This window comes from Trematosphaeria pertusa (genome assembly GCF_010094035.1).
Source record: "Trematosphaeria pertusa strain CBS 122368 unplaced genomic scaffold BU26scaffold_5, whole genome shotgun sequence".
Taxonomy (NCBI): Eukaryota; Fungi; Ascomycota; class Dothideomycetes; order Pleosporales; family Trematosphaeriaceae; genus Trematosphaeria; species Trematosphaeria pertusa.
In genome coordinates, this window is record NW_022987216.1 from 957,781 (window position 1) to 981,231 (window position 23,451).

The 23,451-nt window shown below is 56.4% G+C and overlaps 8 protein-coding genes across 8 annotated transcripts; 3 read left to right on the top strand and 5 right to left on the bottom strand.

The window, feature by feature from the left end:
* Positions 1 to 3,924: 3,924 nt before the first annotated feature.
* On the bottom strand, positions 3,925 to 4,464 carry BU26DRAFT_562808 (uncharacterized protein; the record flags this gene model as incomplete). The annotated part of the gene is made up of 1 exon (XM_033833075.1): positions 3,925 to 4,464. The coding sequence occupies one exon, from the start codon at positions 4,462 to 4,464 to the stop codon at positions 3,925 to 3,927; it is 540 nt and encodes a 179-aa protein (XP_033685845.1).
* Positions 4,465 to 6,519: 2,055 nt separating this feature from the next.
* Positions 6,520 to 8,222, bottom strand: BU26DRAFT_271050 (actin-like protein 2). Its single transcript, XM_033821380.1, has 6 exons — positions 8,037 to 8,222; positions 7,939 to 7,985; positions 7,731 to 7,874; positions 6,863 to 7,654; positions 6,738 to 6,815; positions 6,520 to 6,688 (listed from the first exon to the last, which is right to left on the bottom strand). The coding sequence occupies exons 1-6, from the start codon at positions 8,053 to 8,055 to the stop codon at positions 6,602 to 6,604; spliced, it is 1,167 nt and encodes a 388-aa protein (XP_033685846.1). The 5' UTR covers positions 8,056 to 8,222; the 3' UTR covers positions 6,520 to 6,601.
* Positions 8,223 to 8,657: 435 nt separating this feature from the next.
* BU26DRAFT_539476 (uncharacterized protein) lies at positions 8,658 to 9,997 on the top strand (the record flags this gene model as incomplete). Its single annotated transcript, XM_033831511.1, has 5 exons — positions 8,658 to 8,666; positions 8,885 to 8,916; positions 8,970 to 9,046; positions 9,100 to 9,248; positions 9,296 to 9,997. The coding sequence occupies 5 exons, from the start codon at positions 8,658 to 8,660 to the stop codon at positions 9,929 to 9,931; spliced, it is 903 nt and encodes a 300-aa protein (XP_033685847.1). The 3' UTR covers positions 9,932 to 9,997.
* Positions 9,998 to 10,212: 215 nt separating this feature from the next.
* On the bottom strand, positions 10,213 to 10,726 carry BU26DRAFT_270924 (uncharacterized protein). The gene has a single exon (XM_033821379.1). It carries the CDS (start codon positions 10,582 to 10,584, stop codon positions 10,294 to 10,296), a length of 291 nt encoding a protein of 96 aa, XP_033685848.1. The 5' UTR covers positions 10,585 to 10,726; the 3' UTR covers positions 10,213 to 10,293.
* On the top strand, positions 10,566 to 14,955 carry BU26DRAFT_453874 (RNI-like protein). The gene is made up of 3 exons (XM_033824844.1): positions 10,566 to 10,920; positions 11,011 to 13,851; positions 13,905 to 14,955. Exons 1-3 carry the CDS (start codon positions 10,869 to 10,871, stop codon positions 14,561 to 14,563), a joined length of 3,552 nt encoding a protein of 1,183 aa, XP_033685849.1. The 5' UTR covers positions 10,566 to 10,868; the 3' UTR covers positions 14,564 to 14,955.
* Positions 14,956 to 15,437: 482 nt separating this feature from the next.
* Positions 15,438 to 17,492, bottom strand: BU26DRAFT_271318 (uncharacterized protein). The gene is made up of 2 exons (XM_033821381.1): positions 17,287 to 17,492; positions 15,438 to 17,222 (listed from the first exon to the last, which is right to left on the bottom strand). Exon 2 carries the CDS (start codon positions 17,181 to 17,183, stop codon positions 15,534 to 15,536), a length of 1,650 nt encoding a protein of 549 aa, XP_033685850.1. The 5' UTR covers positions 17,184 to 17,222; positions 17,287 to 17,492; the 3' UTR covers positions 15,438 to 15,533.
* A 437-nt stretch (positions 17,493 to 17,929) lies between these two features.
* BU26DRAFT_423883 (DNA glycosylase) lies at positions 17,930 to 19,113 on the bottom strand (the record flags this gene model as incomplete). The annotated part of the gene is made up of 2 exons (XM_033823537.1): positions 17,930 to 18,586; positions 18,637 to 19,113. The coding sequence occupies 2 exons, from the start codon at positions 19,111 to 19,113 to the stop codon at positions 17,930 to 17,932; spliced, it is 1,134 nt and encodes a 377-aa protein (XP_033685851.1).
* Positions 19,114 to 19,693: 580 nt separating this feature from the next.
* On the top strand, positions 19,694 to 22,356 carry BU26DRAFT_424205 (DNA-binding protein SMUBP-2; the record flags this gene model as incomplete). Its single annotated transcript, XM_033823555.1, has 5 exons — positions 19,694 to 20,136; positions 20,279 to 21,647; positions 21,746 to 21,908; positions 21,992 to 22,052; positions 22,251 to 22,356. 5 exons carry the CDS (start codon positions 19,694 to 19,696, stop codon positions 22,354 to 22,356), a joined length of 2,142 nt encoding a protein of 713 aa, XP_033685852.1.
* Between the last annotated feature and the right edge of the window lie 1,095 nt (positions 22,357 to 23,451).

Consider the following 23,451-nt stretch of genomic DNA (forward strand, 5'->3'; position numbering starts at 1 on the left):
TGATACCGGTTTGGATAGGGACGGTGTTGAGGGATACTGCAGGTTGGTTGCTTACGGTGGTTTAGCTGGATTGAAGTATGCGGGTAGAGGGACGCCGCTGCAGAACGAAATGGAAGTAGTAAGTGTCAAATGCCGCGGCGCGGATTCAGTGTTGTGAGGCGAACTGATGTTGCAAGCGACTATATGGCAGTATCTTTTCTCCAGCTAGGAGTAAGTGGTCATCAGGCTTCGCCGAACCTCGTTGTATCTGCTCAACGACTGATGTGCCGTCAGTGCATTGCATCCCCATGCCTCCATGGCGGGGTTGGCGGGTATGATGTAAAGATGCTGCAATCTACCACGGAGTACCTCCTAGAATTGCGCAAAGAGCGGCGATGCGTCCACTCTGCGCCTACCAGGAGCGCTGCGGCGTGACGTCGTTCTCTCATAATCGAGGCTGCTCTTAACTGCCCATCCAGGCCATGCTTTTGGTCCTGAAATAGTATGGCGGCCGACTGACCAGAATGCACTACAGCTAGGGAGAAGAAAGAGATCGAGATGGAGGAGGGCTGTGTGAAAGGGCACTGTGTGCTAGACGCTGGAAAGACCGAGAGGAGGGGGAGAGCTAACGCACCCCACACACCGGCAAGTTTCTTCTTGCACATGATCAGGTATTGCTGTATGTGAGGATGGGCACAGACCGGCCCACGTGAGCGGTCGGGGTTAAGAGAGAGGACTTGTTGAAGCCGGCGGGACAAGTCGAACCGAGTTGACAAAGAGATTAGCAATTGATGCCGCGAACCTGAAGTGGACCATCAGATCTCTGCGGGGCTTGCAAAAGATCGAATACGTATACGTATCTTTGTATGATGAGATTCTGACTTAGGAGATGGGTGTTGAGCTCAAAGAACTGTCTCTAGACGGTGGGACGATGCGTCATCCACCCTCATGCAACTGAGCAAATTAGTTGACGTCCTTCTTGACCCCTCCTGCGCGGATCCAATCACCAAACAACCTCTCCGCATGGCATTCATTTCCTAAAGCGGTAAACAGCGTGAAGGTGCACTGCTATGCCGACTGCGGGCTAGCGCTCCTCGTGACCTAGGACAAGGGGCTCCTTCCATAGCGTGGTCGGCTAATAGCGCCACTGACGTAGTTTGATCGACTATGTCATTCTGATGTTGTGGTTTTGTGCCCGCTCTTCGTTCGCTGGCGGCGGTTGGGCTTCGAAGAAGACGTGGAGCAAATGATGGATTGGTGATGTCGAGAAGGCACAGCCGCGCTCATTTCTATGAAGTACATTACAGTATTCGCCTTTATATGGATAACGAATCTGTGCTAAGATATGGGCAGAATCCACAGTCTGGTCCGGTAATTCGATGATCCTTGAAACGGCGATTCCTGCAAGCAGCCCTGGACAGTGCCGTTACAGTCCCCTGCTCGGATTGCTAGCGCGGTGTAGCGAGTCTCTTGTAAAAGACCTATCTTTGGCACGTGCAAGCCGTGGACGCTAGCAATCTGAGCAGGGGAGACTGTAGCACCGGAAAGCGGCAAATTGTGTTTCGGCATTCCTTGAACTAGAGGACAACTGCGGCAGCGGCGGAGCAGGACGGCCGGGCGCAGGGGCCGGTGGTTCGCCAGTTTACCATCGGCGCCGGGTGTGGCTTTAGGACGTCAAGACGAGCCGCTGCTTTGGTCCTCAGATCAGAGCCTCGAAATAATGCGACTGGCATATCGTCCGGTATCGGTCGGGTCGCACGCGGAATAGTTTCCATTTTATTATTAGTGACTGCAGTACAAGTAGTCTCGATGCAACTTTGGCAAAGTAGAGTGCTGGCAGCGTCGTTTGCTGGGACGATCATGGCGACCTCGTCCTCATCCACGAATCACTTCGTCGACCTTGTGAAATCTCTGAAAGTTGGCTGCGCGACGGACCAAGGAAAGGAATAATCATCGCCGAAAATCAGAGAATGTTGACGAATGAAGATCGCATGTGAATTGATATTCGCAGCTTTACCGGAATTTCGATAACTGGTTTTGCAGGGTTAGGGATTCGTCGCCAGGGCCCGCGCGGAAGGAAATTTTTGGACCCTGATGGGGCACGAGCCTGTGGTTGGGATATGGTTGGGCGGACGTCATGGTGTTAGTGGCCCGTGGTGGAGGGCAGAAGCGGTGACGGATTGGAGGTCGCTGAAGCTAAGGGCTTGCTGGAACGAAATGTGGAGCGAGTCGGACTGGCGGTGCGTCGCTGTTAATTCCTCTTGAAGATTCATCTCAGACGCCCTTGGGTGTCAATACAGTCGCTGGTGCCGGGTGAAGATCCTCTATTTGGATGTCTGGCGAAGTGTAACACAAAACTGCACAGTGGTATCGATTGAGGTTCCGCGCAAGGCAATACGGGATGGTGGAGTAGCCACATCGCTGGAGAACTCAGGGACCCGATTTCCGAAGGCCCTGCATATGCCACGACGACGACCTCAACGCTGAGTTTGTGGCGAGTAGTCGTCCACCGATAAGGCGCACTCCTGCGCCCCTGTCAGCAGAAATATCTTTCGATAACGACAGCAATATTTCGCAATCGGTGTGAGATCAATCAGATCATCCGATCTGCAGCTCTCCAAATAATGAGTGCACTCCGCAAAAATAGATCGTCGTACAGTATCCTGCTGTGCCACACACATCTTGCTTTGCATCCTCACCTCATCCTTCCCCAGCCATGCCCACAACCAGTCATATGCCGCGGCAGCGCAAGCCCGTCCCGCCAACACTAGCGGAACTGCCGCCCTGCACGACGACGTAACCGCATACTGCTCGAATGTCTATCCTCTGCAGCGGCATGCCAAGGCGAGGCGCCTGAGCAAAGCTGTTGCGGCCATGTGGACGGGTGACGGCAATGCGCGTTTGTTATGAAGATCGCTTATAATGGGGGTCCTTGTATGAAGATCGCTGCGGAGGGTGGAATACGAGCGGGGCGCTGGCAACTTGGCAGTGGGTTAAGTTGCAAGTTACACGAGATGGCGATCTTAGGGTGTCTTTGTTGTGGGTTGGTGGGGGGTGGGGAGAGTGTTTGGGTGGAGGGTTGAGGGATACTTGCTTGGTGGACGGAGGGCCGAGCGGCCCGAAGCAAGAGATGAGCGTTCAATATCAGCTGGAAAGAAATGCGAATAACTCCATAGTATGTTTTGTGGTGAGGAAGGAGAGGCTTGTGGAGAGCGGCTGTCTCGGCACTTAGAGTTGCCCAGCCAAGTATTGCATTGTCCCACTCGGGAAGGCGGCACCCGTGACGACCAGGTCCGGGGCAAGAAGCGAGGAATGACTGCTATTCTCGAGCACGGGAAGCACGCATACGAGCAGAGTCCGAGACATATGGTAGGATTGAGTCTGAATACATGACCGAGCACCCGTCATCTGCCCTGCTCAACGCCAGCAAGGCGGAGCGCTTGGTACACAGCTATAGAAAGGCGGGAAGGGAAAATCGAAACAGGAAATACTTTGGTATCGTAAAAGGATAAAGCGACTGTTGACGACCACACGTCCAGCACTTGGGTATTGTGGCGACAAACGAAAGACACTCGGTGAAGAAAACGCCCTCCGATGCAGCAGCACCCATTGTTATAACCCAGTGCCATTTCCGTACCGCGACCAACCGTGTGCTTATCGGGTAGTCCATCGCGAGACCTCTCCGTGTAGCCGGTGCAAAGGAAATCCGGGAATAGAACAAGTGAAGCCACTTTTGTGTACGCAGAAGGCCGCCGTCGTGTTCTGGAGGTCGTCTGCCGTTGATATAAAACGCCAATGATGCCCCGCTCCAGGAAATGATAACGCCGTTCCTGCGCTCGAGATGCTTATGCTGGTATAACGCAATTTGATGGAGCCTTCTTGAGCCGTCTATCTCCTAGCGGCCGTCCTCGCCGGTCGTGATGAAGAGTGCTTTTGGTCGGCTAGTCATCTGCCGCCGACAGAGGTGGTCCGTCCTGGCGAGATCTCACCGCGGCGAAGAGCTTCCTCTCGGATGAGCTTGTCGACGTGGGAGGCGGCGTCGTTGGTGTTGACTCCGGCGGTGAGGTAGCCGTCGGCGGCGCCTTCGAGGTCCATTGGGGTGACGGGTCCTGGGCTCTCGAGAGGGATCAGGCGGGGGCTCGTCGGCTTCGCAGTTACGCCTCGGGCTTGGTTCCTCGCGTTGGCCATGAGCTGCTGCTGGTAGAGATACATCTGGCGCTGGACTTCCGAGTACTGCCGCTGGTGGGTGCGCGGCGAAACAGGCGGCTGCGGAGAGTTTGGTCCAGTGACCGGGGTTGCCGCCGTGCTGGAGTTCTGGGACGATGCGAAATTGGCAGGATGGAAGCGCGGCAGCGACGGCAGCCTGAGATTGGCAGCTGTGCCTGAGGAAGTCTGGCGGGCGTGCAGCGGCGGGCGTCGTCGGGCCTGCGACGGAATGGCGAGAGACTCCAGACGGGGAGACAGCGGCGAGTTTGCTGAGGGCATGTTGCGGTCCTGTCGGGGTGGCATGTGGTGGTGGTGGGAAGTTGTTTCCAGTTATCAGTCGAGCGAGGGCGAAGTCGGCCAGATATGACGTGTGGTGGGTGGGTCCTGTTTCGACTTGGTAGAAGCCGACCGACTTCACGAGCACTTTATATAAATCCTTGGAAGTCGACCACGCTGATAAAGAGTGAGGAGCACCATGCAAGTGGGAGCGCAGGATGCCAGGCGGGACTAATATATCTAGCAGCGGGAGGGTCCTGGAATGCTTGGGCGGACTTGGGGGGGCACGTCGACTTGATGGGAAACGCTGGCTGTTGATCTTCCGCTTGGAGCGCGCCGGCCGTGCTGCGGTCCCTGAAAGTCGCAAAGGTGGTGTGGACCCTGTTTCTGTACACGGTATGCGCCGAGAGGAAGACCTGGTCGGGGCAGTATCTCTGGCTATCGAGCTGTAACGCGTGGCTGCGGGCCGGTGTGGATGCTGGAGAGGCGTTGGCGTTGGCGTTGGCGTTGGCGTTTGCGGTTCCCTGCAGCTACGGGACCATAATGTCAGTTCATAAAATAAGTCTGAGTGCGTCGACTAGCCGGGTGGGCGGAGGCAGCCGGGTTTGCTGGAGGGCGAGGGCCGGGGAGGCAGTGGCCTTATAACGCGTGAGAGCAAAGGTCACAGCTAGCTGGGGGCGGGCCTTTACCGCCAGCGCGCCGCAACAATGAGGCCCGCCAAACTCGGCTGTGCGTGCTGTTCCATCGTCATCTATCGGCAGCCCTTGGCCGCGAGACTGGTCGGGGTGCAATTTCCTCGCTAGCCGGTGCAGGTGTCGTCTAAGGCGCGTCCGTCCCACCGTCCATCGCCCATGGCGCACCTCGACATCGTGAAGCCGAAGTTCCGGCTGGCCTCACGTGCCCTTTCCGGCGCTAAAGCCTCCGCATCGCAGCCGCCGTGACAGCTGCACCCTGAGACTGTGTCCAGGTATCGATGATGGTGATAGGCTACGTATTCATGATGCCGTCGCATTCTGCCTCCGTGCCCGTGGCGCACCGCTGCCGAGAAGTTGCACTACAGGGTCGGGACCTCCCATGCGCCCGCACAGCGTGAGCTGCAGGCTGGATCGTGATCCTCCAAGCGCCCTTCCTTTCACCGTCTGCGCCGAAATTGAAGCTATTCCGTCGCGGAATTCTCACGCCTAATCTGCTCACTCATCCTTCACTCCGTGCCACACCTCCGGAATTGCGCTGCATGAAAGCCAGCGCGCCCGCAGCTGCATCGTGAGATCGCGCCCAGTCTGGACCGCCAACCCGACATCGCTTTCAGAGTTTTCGCAATGAGCCATCCATGGGTGTTGCGCACGCGGTCACGCTTCACATCAAAAGTTTTACGTCGACGCGAAAGCTCCTGATCGCATTCCTCACCATAACGGCGGCGTCACGGATCCCCGTTGACGTCTGCGCTTGGCGTCCAAGAAGCATTCGGCCAGCTCTGGAGCCAGGAGCGCTCCAACAAAGAATTCTCGGGCACAAGGGTGCGGAGCACAGCAATCTTCCAACAAAGACGATCCTATCTGCTTTCACGAGCAACTGCATACGTCTGCGTCCGCTTCCGATTGGGGTAGGCGTGGAATAAAGGCGTGCCTCTGGCGTGCACGTCTAGCAATCTAACCACGAGGAATGTACTGTGGCAGCATTGGAGCAGTATATCCCGAGGGCGATCTCCCGCAGGTGCATCGCGCATTGTTTGCTTCAGCCGGAGACGTTCGGGGAAGGAAAGAGCGAGGCACAATATCCAGGCGCTGGGTGCCGGCTGTTCTCACCATGCACGAGATCGAGCATCCGCAAGCCGTGTGCAACCAGAGAAAAAGGCGCATCGCAGCAAACAATGGATACCCCACCTCACGGCGTAGCAGTCTAACCCCCTTCAACCTCAATATGCTGGACTGGCGAAAATCGCCTGAGAGTAGGCATCTAGGCAAGGCGCCGCTGTAATGGAACCCGTCATATCCACAATGCCACAAGCGAAGATGGTGAGAGGCCGATGCTGCATCAGGAATATCTCTTTTGTGCACCAGTCGTCAGTTCTGACCGCCAGAAGCCAGTAGCCTACCCTCTATACTGAACTCTAGTTTCTCCACCCGTTTTCGGCTTCTCATCATCTCGCACCAAGCTTCTCCAAGGCGCGGGCGCCCTGCTCCTCCCACTCTTGTTTTGATATCCACATGTTCTCCTTGTCCGCCATCTATGCGTTATCAGTGCCTATGCATGCAAAGGACGTAGTCGTAACTTACAATATTGGCCAGCACAGCACCGCCGAGGAAAACCATGTGTCGACGCCTTGGTGGATCCTCAATGCGGACCTTGAATTTCTGTGGATTGCGTTAGCAACATTCACAGACGGTGGCTGCATACGTACATTTAGTCGCTCCGGGTTTCCACCCAGTACCTTGGTAAGCCATAGCTGCTTCAGTTCCTTCTCTAGCCGGCTAGGCAGACCGGGGTACATGCTGCTCCCACCACTTAGCACAATAGCCTTGTACAGACTGCTCCTCACATCCACATCTGCGGATTGGATAGTGTTGAAAAGAAACTCGGCGATGCCGGGCTGCTCAACGTCCACAAGATGCGGCTGGAACAGACACTCGGGAGCTTCGAAGCGCTCGCTGCCAACTCGGATGACACGGCCGTCGGGGAGCGTGTAGGATTCCACCAGAACTGTCGTGTCTTCGCTAAGGCGTTGATCCAATTCAAGGTCGTATGAGACGTAGCAGAGCTTTTCCTTGATTTGCCGGACAGTCTCGAAATCAGCCGTTCGGTTGAGAGCGTAGCCTCTTCGCAGCAGCAGCGCGATCAGATTCCGCGTAACATCTCTGCCCGCCACATCCAGGCGCCGTGTGAGATGGTTGAGGACGGTGCTTTCGTAGACGGGGACGATGTGAGTAACACCGTCACCTGAATCGACGACTACTCCCGAAGATAGACCCTGAGCGTACAGGGCCAGGACCGCTTGTATGGCCACGTACACTCCGCCAAACCCATAGCGCTCAAACATGACCTCGCACATCTGCTCGCGGTTCCTCAGAGGGTTCATCGGCGGCTCGGTGAGGAGGATTTTGCGGCCGGTCGGGTCCACGCGCATCTTCTCGAAGAAAGTGTAGTCCCAGAGATGTTGCATGTCGTCCCATCGCTTCACGATGCCGTTCTCCATCTGTCGCGGTGAGACAGCGTTAGCGCACGTTAGAACGGCTGAGGCTGCCCTCAACAATTCCTGAGCAACCACGTACAGGGTAGGTGATCTGAAGCATCGAGCGGGCTGCCGCCGCCTCATCTCCGCACATAATGTCCTTGACCACGATGTCTCCATCTCGCTCTTCGGATCGCAGGATCGGGCGGCCGACTATTGAGGGGTACTGGTGGTCGGGGAAGTTCTGTGAAGCGCGGATTAGGCACGACGCATTTAATCATTTCATGCGTTCAAGGAACTAGACAGACCTGTCCTGCATAGCCTGCCTTGAGGAAACCGGTACCGCCGTCGAGAACTGTGGGCAGCGTTAGCAGGGTCGAACACGATATTGAAGCGCATCTCTTACCTATTGGAACATCCGCCATTCTGTCCGCAGTGGTTTACTATGCAAAGGAAAAGACAAGGGGTGAGGGAGTGTCTGCGGGCAATTCGCGGAATGCGTGCTTGGCTGCTATGGAGGGGCTGTGGAGTTGACGTCCACGCGTTGGCGAAGCTGGTCTTGGCAGAATCTCACAGCACCAAAACGAGCAGTACAGAAGTTGTCAGGACAAACCACAATGGCGATATGTTTTCAAAAGAGCCAAAAGACGATTTACAAGCTTCGATTGAAGTAGTGAGAATCCAAATGTCGTGGGGGGGGCTTCCGGCGGCAGTCGGCGGTGCGCCTTCCTTTCATGTCCGCGTTAGAATCTGAACATTATATGCGCAAAGCAGAACTATCCATCGTATTACTTCGATTCATCTTGGACCCCCGGATAATGATTCAGAGATTCGCATGGCCGCCGGCCGCAAGTGTTGTGCTGGTGGTCACCCACCCCAAAACCGAACACCACGATGCTTGAGGATCCTCGCTTAAGGACGCCAAGATTCCCTTCCGCACACAACGCACACTCAACGAAGGGTCCTCTTCGACGTCCTCTACAGCCAGCCTGAACAACGACGACACTCGCCATCAGCGTCGGTCAAGATGCCTTTCGTAAGTTCACCTTGATTTCCGCCTCAACACGCCATGGATCCTCTCCAGTTCCACCCCGCCTCAACTTTCGTTGGGCGGTCCTTCTGAGCGGCCTCATACGCCATCGTGGTGGTCTACGCCGCCAAGGGCTCTCCACGACGGCAAAGCGAGGGTCATGCAAGCTGCTTCGATACATGCCGGTTGAAGCGTTCAATTGCTGACTTGGGGTCCTCTTACAGAGCAAATTAGTTAAGAATGACGCCTACTTCTCGTAAGATTCAATTTCCTTTCCGCCTCTGCGGATTTCTAGACTGACTGCCTCAGGCGCTACCAGGTGAAGTACAAGCGCCGACGACAGGGCAAGACCGATTACTATGCCCGCAAGCGGTTGGTCACCCAAGGTACGTTTGTTCTGGCTACAGAAACCAGGTGCACTTACTAACTGGAATCCTAGCCAAGAACAAGTACAATGCGCCTAAGTACCGCCTGGTCGTCCGCTTCACCAACCGCGACATCATCGCCCAGATCGTCAGCTCCGAGATTGGCGGTGACAAGGTCTTCATGGCTGCCTATGCCCATGAGCTGAAGCCCTATGGCATCACTGTATGTGCCTGTCGCACCAGATGGTTCCCAGATTCTAACTTGAGCAGCACGGTCTCACCAACTGGGCCGCCGCCTACGCTACCGGTCTTCTCCTCGCCCGCCGCACACTCAAGAAGCTGGAACTGGATGAGGCATTCACTGGTGTCGAGGAGGCCGATGGCGAGTTCTCCCTCACCGAGGCTGCTGAGGTCGACGGCGAGGAGCGCCGGCCGTTCAAGGTCTTCCTCGATGTCGGTCTCGTCCGCACCTCCACCGGTGCCCGCGTCTTCGGTGCCATGAAGGGTGCCTCCGACGGCGGCCTCTTCGTCCCGCACTCCGAGAACCGCTTCCCCGGCTACGACATCGAGACCAAGGAACTTGATGCCGAGACTCTCCGCAAGTACATCTTCGGTGGCCACGTCGCTGAGTACATGGAGACGCTGGCGGACGACGACGAGGAGCGCTACAAGTCGCAGTTCAACGGCTACATCGAGGACGACATCGAGGCTGATGGATTGGAGGAGCTCTACGAGAACGCGCACAAGCAGATCCGCGAGGACCCCTGGAAGAAGGAGCCCAGCGACGCGCCCAAGAAGTCCAAGGATGAGTGGAAGGCCGAGTCGAAGAAGCACAGGCAGCAGAAGCTCAGCAAGGAGGAGAAGCTGAAGCGCGTCCAGGAGAAGATCCTGGAGCTCAAGGCTTAGGCGGGTTCATTTGCCGTCTCTCCTCATACCTTGGTCATGACAAAAGCAAGATATACGGCGTCTTGGGATGCATTGGGATACCGTACCTGATAGGGCCTGTACCAGCCTTCAATGAAATGGCATGCTACATTCGGGTGATGTTTGAAGACCCACTGAACAGTGCGTGTACATGCGTGGTTCGTGAATGCTTTCCTGGCCATATGATGGGCGCCGCCGGCTGGCGACAGCTCAATGCCAGCGAGAGTCTGGCTGTTTCGATCAGCGAAACGCGGCTCGTTAGGCCGTCAGCCACCTCAGCGAAGGTGAGGCGGTCTCAGCTGCTGTGATACGACTCGGTTACCGATAGCGAGTGGTTAACGCATTTACTCAGCAGCACGCACGAGTGTCTTAAAGATGAAAGCGCAGGTGGCGAGGATTACCAAGACAGAAACGTGCGGCTGTTTATACGGTGGGATCAAACAAACGGACGAACGGCTAGTGGTTGGATGTTTTGAGAAGGGGACGTGATCTCGGGACGCGCCCGGGCGGTGGAAAAGACTCGGGGAGGAGCCGAATCGGAGCGCCGTCCTTTCGTCATCGCTAGGGCAGTCCAGGACGTCAGATACCGCACCTGCGCACGCTTCCAAAAAGCGCATTTGCAGCACGCTTTCCATTCCGCGAGTTCCTGCAGCTGTCAGACTTCGCGAAACGACGCGCACGCTCCAGCTCTTCTAACATTCTAACATCAGCAGTCGGGAAGTTGGGGTGTCTTGTCCAGGCCTTAGGCAAATCACCTCTCGCGGAAGTCCAAGCACTTTGCGGCTAACATCAACCCAAGCCCCGCTGACAATTCGGCCGCACCCTTCTTTTCGCCCACAACCCACGGCTTCGGATGGCGCGCTTCATATACCAGCGGCGGTAGTATCTGTAGCCATCTCGGAAGCCTTTGTTGCCCGCCATGGAGGACATCCACGGCGTTGACGTCTCGTGGCTGCACCACTCCACTCGAGGTGAGCTGACGCCGCGCGCTCCCACTTCCTTCTCGGAACTGCGGAAAGGTCGTACGGGTGCGTTCCTGACTAACCTGCATGTGTCCATAGACCATCACCATCGCCAGCATGCTCCATCGTCGCCGGGTCTCTCGAGAGACACTCCCCCGCGCACCTCAGCCCACGGCGGCCTGCCTCCGAATCACGCCCACAACGAGCGAAAGAACCCAGAGCCCGCCCCAGCCGTCCAGAGGCCCTCGCCGCCGCCCACTCCTCCCGCCGCACCGTCGCCCGCGCAGAAAATACCCATAAAGCGTCCAGCGCTGCTTAGCCGAGGCAGCTCCGAGAAGCAGCCCGGGAGCGTCACGCCGCCCGATTCACGGTCGTCGCGAAAGAACTCGTGGATATCCAGCATCAGCTCCAAGTTTTCCTCGCAGAACTCACCAGCGCAAACGACACATGCCCAAGCTCAAGGCTCCCCCGCGAGCACAAATGGCGCAAGTGGCACGACGTCATCAGCCAACGGTGCGTTGAATGGCATTCAGGCCGCAGCAAACGGCCAGCATGCAAGCTTTGAGCCCTACGTTCCGCAGCAGCCCAAGAGCTCCTTCATCTCAAATGCGCTCCGTCGCTTGTCGTCGGGATCGCAGGTGGGCGGCGGTGGCAAGGTCGTCCCTCATGGCGGGGTATGCCCCCGGAAGGTCATGAACATTGACCCCAACCGGAACAGGTGTCTGGTGCCGGATCTGGATGAGAACAAATTGCGCCGCGTTGCCTTTTGCGTTGACGTCGAGATAGCGGGCGGTCCGAGGTACAAGGATGACGCGGATTCCGAAGAGAGGAAGAAGAAGCGGAAAGAAAGGAAACTCAAAGAGCGCGGCGAAGGCGAGGCTCTCAAGCATCCCGAATCGGTAGCGCGGGAGAAGGAGAAGGAGGGCGCGGTGAGCGTTTGCGCCACTCGGGAGGTTGTGGGGAATGAGGAAGCACCAAACCCAGAGGGCACTGTGCTGGACGAGGAGAAGAAGGAGCCGAGCAGGAAGAAAGAGAAGAAGAAGCGGTCCGAGGCTGAGCGCAAGGAGAGGAAGGAGAAGAAGCGACGGAAAGCCGAGGAAAATGGATCAATACCACTCGAACTGTCAAGGGAGGACGGCGACGTGAGCGCTGATGGCGCCGCAGATATACCTGACAAGGCAACACCGAAGCAGCAGGATCGCCCGACCACGGATCCGCTCCGGATATATCGCAGGTGCTGTCAGTTGCGGGAAACGCCTATTCTTAAGAGGATCGTTGACCAACTCTCCGCTCCTTCTGCATGCTCTGTTGTCCAACCGGGCGTAGTAAACTTCCTAGATCTCACCGGCTCCAGACTACAATTAGCCGACGTGGTCACTCTTTCGGACTGGCTAGCAGTGGTGCCCGTGAAGAAGCTGTTCTTGGAGGACGCCGATTTGAACGACGAGAAAGTTCGGGTCATCCTGGCGGGGTTGCTCGCAGCGAAAATTCCAGAGACTTCGAGAAAACGTCCCCAGTCCCAGGAGCAGCATGTAAAGCACGGGCATGTCAAGATCGAAGAACGCTCAGGCTTCGTCAAGAAGCTTGTTTTGAAAAACAACCCCAAGATAACCGCAGAAGGATGGAGGCATATTGCTTTGTTCATATACATGTGCAAATCGATCATGGCCCTCGACGTTTCCATGATCCCATTTCCTAAGCCTGCTCCGCAGCTGTCTCCTCAGACAACAAATTCCTCGGGGGAGCTACCCAGCAGCCAGCACAAGTCACCCAAAGAGGTCGCCGAGATCATAGCGAAAGCCATCGCCGAGCGGTTAGGAGGATCTACGCTAGAAGAGCTCGTTATGGCCGAATGCGCCCTCACCTCATCGAACATTAGGATGATCATAGATGGCGCCATTGTCAGCGGTGTTCAAAGGCTTGGCCTCGCAGGCAATGACATAGATGACGAAGGTCTCGGTCATGTTATCCATTACATCCGATCTGGCGTATGCCAAGGTCTCGATCTAGGTGGTAACGGCCTTCGAGACTCCATAGGCCGTCTCGCCGCGAGCCTTACGAAGGACTGTCCGCTGTGGGCATTGAGTCTGGCGGATTGCGACCTCACTCCGGTGTCGTTAAAAATCCTGTTTCCAGCTTTGGTCATACTCCCAGCGTTCCGTTTCTTGGACCTTTCGCACAACAAGGATCTTTTCTCCCATCAAACATCGCTCTGCCTGCTTCGGAAGTATATCCCGCAGTTTAAAGAGTTGAAGAGGATACATCTCATGGATGTCTCCTTGTCGCCTGAGGAAGCTATTGGGATTGCAGAAGTATTACCAGAATGCTCCCACATCGCGCATGTCAATATCCTGGAAAACCCTCAAATATCCGCCCTCGCCACTGCGACCGACGAAGAGATGCAGGAAGAAGCTGCTGCTCTTTACGCTTCACTTACTGTGGCAGCTAAGCTTTCACAAACGCTCATTTGCATCGACGTAGACGTTCCGGGGCCTGAAAGCAACGAAGTGGTCAAGGCGCTGGCGAAACAGGTAGTGGCATACTGCCTAAGGAATATGGAGAACTTCTCCGAGATTCCCGAACTCAAAACAGTAGAGAAAGAGGTAGAGATTCCAGACGTGTTATTGTGCTTCGTCGAAACGGAGAACAACGAGAAGCACGACAACGACCTGCCACCACCAGATGACGATTACATTGTCGGTGGCACGGGTGTCGCAAAGGCGCTGAGTTACTGCCTGCGACAGAAAGCTACGGATCTTCGCAGGCAATCTCTTCCTGCTAGTGGCGCGATGACACCCAGAAGTCGGGTTGAAGATTTCGAGGGGGCTGGAAGGGCGAGGATGATGTCCAAGAATCTGCTCAATAATGCTCGTAATATCAGGCAGAGGTTGCATGGAGCTCTGGTGAGAGAAGCCAGGGCAGGTAACGACATGGCTTATCGTGAGTTTCTCCTCTTCTATCGCATGCAGTAGATGGTCGCTAACGTTGCCTAGGCCGCCTTCTCTTCCTCGACCAGACCCTGCAAGGCATGATCCAACGATTCGAAGACGAGTACCCCGAAACGCGCCTTCAGCCCGCGGACGACGCATCGACACACAGCTCGGTTCCCAGCACCTCTCCGCCCGCCTCCACCGTACCCACGCTCTCCACAAGCGTCACAGAAGCGGGCGCTCTTCAAGACTCCGACGAAGACGAGCCGAAAGCGCTCCGCTCACGCCACAACTCCGACGTCTCACTCGCCTTGCGCGCCCAAACCCTCGAAGAAGGACGCGCGCATCGCCTCGGCCACCGCGTCCGCACCGAGCTCTTCAACCCGTCGCGCCCCTCCACCCCGCAACACGACAATGCCAACGTCTCTGGCACCATGGACCACGAAGGCCTGCCCCAGCACCTTCTCGCGCTCCGCGAACATCTCTACAGGTTCAGCGGCGAGGAGCTGCGCGAGATGACCGAGGGCGTGGGCTGGGACAAGGTGTTTGATCGGATTGTAGAAAATGCGGAGGAGTTGAAACGCTTGGAGCTGGAGAGCCCTGAGGAGTTTGCGCACTTTAGAGAGAGTCAGATTGCGGCGTTGAAGAATCGGAATCCGCAGATTTGCTTTGATAAGGACGGCAAGGAGAGGGATTGCGATGAGTGCGCCGTTGAGGATTAGGAGCTATTTTTATCCAAGCGACACTTTCGTGCGTTTTTGTTCTGTTGTTGGTACCAGTATTTGCGGGCCGGCTGCGTCCAGCGTTCATCGTTTCACCGTTTCGTCGTTCAGTCTTTTCGTCTGGCTAGTGTTGTTGTTGTACATTATATCGGCTCCCCCGTAGCCGGTTCTTCCGCCTAGCTCGGCATTGTTCATTCGCCTTGTCTTTGCTCGTTGGTGTGGTTGTGGTAAGGTGCATTGATATCCGGCTGGCTTGGGAGGGAGGTACATGCATGCTAGGAATAGTACTACTATCGGTCTGTCTCTACAGGAGGCGCCATTCTCTTTCTGGACGATGAATTTTGCCCCCGCGGTTTTTTGTCATTGCTTGTTTGTTCGTTTGTGGATGTGAGGAAGGGGAGGGAGGGAGGGAGGGAGGGAGGGAGGGAAGGGGATGTGGATGGATAAGTAGGTGAGTATGGCGTGTGTGCTGTGTATAGAGAGGTTTACGGGTTGTATCATCATTTTTCTGCGGTGATTAAGATGGATTCTCAGTGCTTGTGAAGTACTTCCCTGGCCGCGCCTCCCGCCGGCTCGTCAGAACTTGGAAAACTGTGCGCTAGGTAGGCTTGATGCATCACAAGGTAGATTCAGACACGAGAGCAAGCAAATGGTTCAGGTTGTTGCGGTGGCGGACATATGGAAGGGGCTGCATGGGTTCAAGTGGGAATGCTGGCGCTGCTTGTAAGACGATGCATCGTAAGGCACCATCATCATTGCGGTATAGCCATGCTATGTAACCGCGTGTGTCCTACTGTATAGACAAAGTGTCCACACATCATACGTGCCATGCCGCCCATTCACGCCGAATCCATCCGAAAACATTGAAGACCTCTCGGGTCAAGCCCATGAAAATGACACACGCACAACCACCCACAAACCGTGCCTAGGGAATGCTCGCCCCGCCCCGCTGCGAACACAGTGCAGCATCCTATGCCGAAGGAATTTGCCACTGCTCCACGACAGACCATTCGGAGCTGGTATCCGAGCCAAGCTCCATCTCTTTCATGGGGCGTTCACCACGAGCTTCCTGCCAGCCGCCCTCTTCATTGCGCTCGGCTAGCTCCTCACGCATAGCCTGACGCTCCTCCTCGATATCCTGCTGTAGTGAAGTCTCCGGCGAGATTTGGCGACGCGGAAGCTTCGAGTCAGATGAGGGAGTGTGTCGACGTCCCCCGTCCGCCGGGCTGTCATCCTCGGTGATCTTCTCGTCCTTGGCGTTGGAAACACCGTCCTCTGACTCTCGCAGAACGTTGTAAAGCTCCACAACGGCACCCACGAAGCAGACTATGTTTTCCACGCGGTCTTTAGAGGGAAAAAGGGAAGGAAAGGGAAAAAAGAAAGGAATGATCAAACCTACCCCAGACATAATGGAGAGCACAACCACGTTTTCCGAGGTACGACCGGGAGGGAAAGTCCGCTCCCCGCACATCGGCGGGATGCAGATGATTTGTACAATAAGGAACAGCAGAACTTGCATATCCTTATAGTAGATCTCAGCGATTAGCTTGCGCATCACGAGGCCCACTCCTTTGACGGAGACAGCGGTTGACCGATCCGGGGAATCTCCATACCACAGCGCCGCTGTGAGTGTTAGGATAGCTACGATTTCGAGCGGAATCGAAATCCACTGGGCAGCTTTGTTCCAATATAAGACATTGTCGGTTGCGGCCGTGTACGTGGATAGGGCAACCGCCTTGCGTTGAGCGTCCTTGACAACATCCTCGGTCGCCTTCTTTAAGAGGGCGGCGTGCTCGGCGGGAGGGTTGTATTCCAGATGGCAGACAGGGCTGTCACCGCAGACCAGCTTGAAGCGGTGCGGCATCAGAAGGGGCCGCTTAAAGGACTCCTGCTCATGACCAGCACTATGTTGGACTTGTACTTCATGATGGGCATGGGGCTCCTTCCCCAACCAGTTCGTCTCCAACCAGTTTTTGATGCGGCTGCCGTAGTTCTTGAGGACGTGGATAACGGTTTGGGACTTCTCGGTGATTGTTGCCCAGCTCGCGCGTAGCAGAGTGTATGATCCAGGCTCCGGATGAACTTGCGGCGTGAAGATGAGCTTAGCGCAGTTGTCCTCAACCCACTCCATGGTGGCATTGAGGATGTCCGGGTATATGTCGTAAGGGAAGTCACCGAAATGGGCGTCCGCAAGCGTGATGCCACGAGCCAGGCATTCATCATGATCCTCGAACGAGTGCTTCTCGAGCGGAGTCGATACCAGAGTCTCCAGATGCATGTTTAGGGACAGCTCCCAGCGGTGTTTGGTCGTGTAAGCCCGGGCCAAAAAGTTCGCATCGCGTAAACGAGGTTGGAGAATGGCTCGAACACCGTGCAAGCCATTATGCACGAAGCTGAGAGCCATGGACAAATAGCAGAGACAAGCTATGAGGACGAAAAGCGGATGGCGAGCCCGCTGGGCCTTGGTCGTGCGCGTCTTCGCCTGCCGCTTGGTTGGGTTTGGTCCGGTGGCCTCTGAATGTTCCTTGGTACCTGCGTCAACAGGAGCGGCGGTCGCGTCAGGAACAGGAGTGGTGACGCCGGCCGTGGCCGTGTGCTCGGTGATGTTGCCGTTTGCCATAACTGAGGGACTTCTGCCTGGAGTTTGTCTGCACCGGTGCTGACTTTGTGAGGGTTCTGCCAGAATGTGCGACGCTTCGGTGAGGGTGCGGGTTTGGGCTCACCTTGCTGGACTGGTACAACAGATGGTTTCCTTGGTTGCGCGGTGGGGTTCTGGTGGCGGAGAGGGAACAGCTTAAGTACACGGCGGAGGCGCACGCGGGAGGCCACTCGTGAAAGCCGTGCGCGGGTCAGGTGAGTCACAAGGCACCAGAAAGCTCTCGCGCGGTCCGAATGGGGTAGGAGCCTGCGGGCTGTGAAATCTAAGGAGGAAGGAGCGCGGGCGTGACGGCAGCGGTGGGTGGGTTCGCCACTCAAAGGGCCAACCAGGTTGTCTCGGCGTATCGAACGACCTTGCCGGAAGCAGGAAGCTAGTGCTAGGCAGGTGCGGTGGAGGAAGGTGCGCGCGAGAGGTGGAGGAAGGCGCCCGAGAGACTGGCTTCGTAGGCTGCTACCGCAGAGGCAATGGCACGAGCGTGTGCAGGAGCGACCCGTAGCTTCCCGCAAGCCTGTTTGTTGGCCGAGCTCTTAAAAGAGGGTTCGGTGCCGAACATACATCGAGGTGTTTCTACCAAGCCTGCAGCGTAGGCCCCAAGCTACTGGCGAATTCGACGCGCAGAACCACGGATAGGGGGGATGAAATGAGAATGTTGGGAACGGAAGAAAATGGTAAAACCACTGCAAGAGAGAGAAGACGTCAAATGCTACCTACAATGCTTTCCGAGCACTGCGCCTGGGCGGCGCCTTCCCTATGTCTTCAATGTCGGGTATCGCGCCTTCCACATCCTCAGCTGTGACATCGCTCTCTTTGGCCACAACCGTCTTCTGCCGGACAACGGCCTCACCGTTGGGCCGCTCAAGCTTCGTGATCGCCGCCTCCTCCTTGACTTTTGTACTCTTTCCTACCACTGCCGAAGGACAGAGGCCCCTCTCCGCCAGCTTACACTCCCCACACCGCCTCCCGACGGGCAAGCATATTGTCTGCCCGAAACCGACGAGAAGGTTGTTGATGTAGTGCCATTTGTCTTTCGGGAGCCACGACTCCAAGGCAGCCCTTGTCTCCTCCGGCTGCTTTGTTTTATGCCAACCCCAGAGGTTAGTGATACGATGCACGTGGACGTCGACGCCGATGCCTTCGTCTCTTCCCCAAGCTGCGCTCATGCAGAGATATGCCATCTTCGGTCCCACACCGGGGAGGGAGATGAGGCCTTGGATGGTGTCGGGGATATCTGAGGCCCATTTGTCGCGGAGGACCTCTGCCGCTTGCTTTATGTACTTGGTCTTGAGATTGTGGAAGCCCACCTTGTTGATGAACGCATTTAGTGCGGGAGGGTCAATTGCGAGGACAGATTCGATATTGAAGCCCTGTGACGGTCAACCGAAGCTCACAGTCCGCACATTGCACACCAACATACTCCAGGCATATTATCTTGCATGCCTTTGATAGCAACGCTGGTCACCGTATCCTTCGTTTGACTTGAGAGCATCAGCGCAACGAGTGTTTGGAATCTCTGGTCCTTTGGCGAGGCCTTGCGATCTGCCAGACTTGCACATCCCATTGTATCGACGGGCGCAACCATCTCATTGCGCATTTCTCTGGTCAGAGCATATATCTCTTCCCAATTGGGTGGCGGTTCCACCTTGACTCTCCCGTCTGCTCCTACGACCTTCTTCGCAGGTACCCGGCGCGCCTTCTTGGGCTTTCCTGCCTTCTTCGGTGACGCAATACTCGTTATGGACACCTCTTTGCTCTCCCGCTTGAGCATCACCGGCGCGGCCTGTCTCCTTTTCCGTTTCCTGCTAGGATTCGTCTCTCTCCCTTCCGAGCCGGAAGCGTCCGGCACAGAGCTCAATTCCGAATCAGACTGCGCGTTCTCATCCTTAACAGCCATTTCTGACTCGCGCGCCCCGTCTCTTGCGACATCACCAGCCTCAACCGTGTTTAGACTGGAGTCTCGAGTTGCTGCGTCCGCTCGGGTGCGGGTTTGACGTAATGGGGGGGTACGAGACGCGGCGAGGATTCTCGAGGTGTCGCGGGCTATGCGCGAGGTTCGCATCTGGGCGGAGAGCGCGAAAACAGGTGGGAGGCGGAGGCAAAAGCAAGTTGGAGAGAAAAGAGCCAGCTGGAGCTCAGTTCAGACGGACGAGGTTTGAAACTCGCGTCCCTGGGAAGCCCCGACGGAGCAGTAACCAATCAGCGCGAAGCGGAGGTGCAGGGGATCTCTCCGCAGCTTAAGGAGCCCGAGTGCCTGATAATGACAACCATCTTGCCGAAGCTGCAGGAACAGTCACAGTCCTGCGGCATGTCGCCCCGGTGATGATCGCTCACGGTCTTCTAGCTTCACAATTGCCGGCAGAGTGACGACGGCGCGGTCCAAGGCCGCCGGGGGCAGTGAACAAACTCGTCATCTCGTAACCACGACCGAACATCTTCAGTCTCACAACGCAAACATCCTACACTAACCACACAGTATGCCGAAACCTACAGATATCCCATCCTTCGCGGCGACCCAGCTCACCCTGCTCGACGCCGAACTGCAGGCCGAGCTCGCGGAAACAAACGCGCTGCTTTCGTCACACACGCCAACCGCGCTTTCCCGCGCTGGGCTGGCCATCCTGAACCTTAATGTTTCCTCTATACGCACTGGCCTCGGCGGCAAAAGTGTGGTCGAGCTCGGACTTGACCCGGCGGTCGTGACAAAAGGCGAGAAGGCGGATATTCCCGAACATGGGATTAGAGTGGGAGATATTGTGGCCATACAGGACCAGCCAACTGGGAGCGCGAAGAAGACCGAGAAGCGTGAACTCGCGAAGAAGGGCGTCGAAGGCGTGGTGCTGAGAGTGAGGAGGGAGAACATCGAAGTAGTGCTGGATAAGGAGGATGCAGATGTGCCCAGCGGAGGGAAGCTATGGATGTCAGTCAATGTACGACTTTAAGACGGCGACCATGCAGGACTAATGACTGTGGTAGCGTCAAATTGGCGAATGATGTCACATACAAAAGGTATGTCTTCGCTTTGTACGCGTTGAAATTCAAGCATACTCACTTCGGCGCAGGATGAACCAAACCATGACGAAGCTTCAGAAATTCGAAGAGCAAGAGTACACGCCTTTCATGCGGGTGCTGTTCGGCCAGGGGACACCTTCGCCTCTTCCGACAGATCTCAATGACCCTTCCAATCCACTCCACAAGCTCGAATGGAATGATCCGACATTGAACGATAGCCAGAAGGAGGCTATCAGATTTGCTCTGGCATCGCGAGAGGTTGCCTTGATCCATGGTCCGCCAGGAACTGGCAAGACTCATACGCTGATCGAACTAATCCTACAGCTGCTAAAGCAAAAGCTTCGTCTGCTGGTGTGCGGGCCGTCAAACATATCAGTGGACAACATCGTTGAGCGGCTCGCTTCTCACAAGGTTCCAATGATTCGTCTGGGCCATCCAGCGCGCCTCCTGCCCTCAGTCTTGAACCACTCTCTGGACGTCCTCACTCGAACGTCCGATGCCGCGGCTCTCGTCCAGGATGTGCGCAAGGAGATGGACGATAAACAGGCGTCTATTCGCAAGACCCGGAATGCAAAAGAGCGCCGACAGGTTTACAGTGACCTGAAAGAGCTGCGGAAGGAGTACAGAGAGCGGGAGAAGGCCTGCGTGGACAACTTGGTCCGCGGAAGTAGTGTTGTGCTTGCGACGCTGCACGGGGCAGGTGGCTTCCATGTGAAAGGGCAGGAGTTCGATGTGGTAATAGTGGACGAGGCTAGTCAGGCCTTGGAAGCGCAATGTTGGGTCCCTTTACTTTGGGTCAAAGCATCGAAGCTAGTGCTAGCCGGAGACCACCTGCAACTACCGCCAACTATCAAGTCGCTAAACTCTAAAGAAGCGAAAGCAGCGAAAAAGGAAGCCAAGAAGAAGGATGAAAAGAAGAGCAAGGACAAGAAATCGAAGGCTGAAGATGGTGCTCAGAACAATGCGGAGCCGTCAGTAAAGCCGGTGGCAGCAGACATGACGTTGGAAACAACGCTCTTTGATAGGCTGCTGGCACTCCACGGCCCATCTATCAAACGCATGCTAACGACGCAATACCGCATGCATGAGAAAATCATGCAGTTTCCTTCTGCCGAACTATACGAATCGAAGCTTATAGCTGCCGACTTCGTCAAGGATCGATTGCTCAAGGATCTGCCATACAGTATCAAGGATAGTGAGGATACTCGCGAACCGATCGTCTTCTGGGATACTCAGGGCGGAGACTTCCCCGAAAAGACCGAAGATGAAGAGCTGGGGAAAGGCGCTAAAGGCATGAGCCTGGGCGACAGCAAGTCCAACGAGGCAGAAGCCGCGCTGGTCAGACTGCATGTCAGTAATCTCGTAGCTGCTGGTGTCAAAGCGGAGGATATAGCAGTGGTTACGCCGTACAATGCTCAGGTAGGTTGTTCGCGCATGACATGGCACTATACGCGCGACCCCAGACCCCGCCGTCGCTCCACTATACATGGCGCAACTAACGGCGTTATACCTTATAGCTAGCCATCCTTTCTGGAATGCTTAAAGAAGCATATCCAGGCATTGAATTAGGCTCCGTCGACGGGTTTCAGGGCCGCGAAAAAGAAGCCGTGATCGTCAGCATGGTGAGGAGCAATGCGGACCACGAAGTCGGGTTCCTGGGCGAAAAGCGGCGATTGAATGGTAAGACAGAGCAACGCACCATAATTTCCGCGCTGCATGCTATCACACCTCTACATGAAAACCTGCTCACCGAATGACTGCAGTGGCGATGACGCGACCAAAAAGGCATTTATGCGTTGTTGGCGACTCGGATACGGTAGGCAGGTACGTCTGACGCTCCTTCTGCGTTTCGCAGTACTACGCATGGGAACCACGTCTGCCCATCTCGACGCATTCAGTCCCGAGGACATGGCTTTGTTTTCAGTAGCGTGAGACGAGACGCGTGCGCACATATGCTGTGACCTACCGTCTCCATGCTCCGTGCAACGTTTGGCAGAAACACAACGCTGACGTGCAAATTAGGGGCAGCAAGTTCCTCAAGGCGTGGATGGAATTCTTGGAGGAGCATGCGGACCTGCGATACCCCAATCTTAGCGACATATACGTGGACGAACGGAATGCCGGATGAGCACGATCCAGGGCGGCCGTTGACACATCTGTTCCGTTCCAATGCTTCGGCTGCGGCTCTGGTGGCTGGCCGTCGCTGAGCCCGTGATCGGGGTTGCGGTGCGGTGTATACGGCGGGCGTACGAATCAAGACACACTTTCTGCTCGAATCTGCGTCCTGCATGCGGCGTGACTTAGCTTAGCGGCTCGTAGTCGGGCCCAGCCAGCGCGAACCAGAGGCGTCGACGCGCTCGAAGGCAAAGTCTAACGGCGGGGACTAACCCCGTAGCCGCATAGTCTCCAGAGTCAAAAATATAGCCATCTGCGCGGCATCTTAGCAGCATGAGTCCCGCAGGAGGCTGGAAAGTCTGCTGAAATTGCTTCTTCTGCGGGGCTGCGAACCGCCGTCGTTCTATCGATAGGAGGCCGCCATGCCGCCGGCTGCCTGTCTGTCTGCGGCGCTGGCCGTGAGCTGACACCTCGACGACGCCCGTGTGTAGGTGCCAGCCACGTATCGATATGCATTCGGTGTTGTTGGGGCGGTCGAGCTGAGGGTGGAGTGGAGTGCAAGTAGCGCTCGCGGTCGGCTTCCGGCCAGGATCTCGCGCTAGCGGTATTCCACCAATGCGCTTGTCCAGGCGCTTGGCCCGCGGGCGCTCTCAAACCACCATCGCCTGCAGCACCCAGGGTCTTGACAGAGAACAGGCACGCCATGCCCAAAAGCTTCGTCCGCGGCTCGCGCCTCCGCCAGCGTGTGCCGCTGAGGCCTCCTGTTACAGCTGCCCGGCGCTGCTGGCGCACGCCCGCGGCGGCTTCATGGCCGGCTGCCACGTTCGCGCCTTGCCCGTCTCGGCCGCCCACGCTTCGACGGCCCATGTGAAACAGCACCGCGCAGCGCACCTTGGAAGCTCGAGCCGCTAGTACCTCGCTACCCGTCCATCTGCACGAGATGGTGGAGACGCATGGGCCCGTTGCGCCAGTGCGACGCCTGTCGACCCTCCAAGCGCGCCTGCAGAGCTCCCCACGCCCGTCTGGCTGCTGGACATCTGTAGCTTCCTAGCCTCTCCGCCCGCATCTGCTATTATATTTTCGACATTCCTGGCCCGCCACGGCCCCG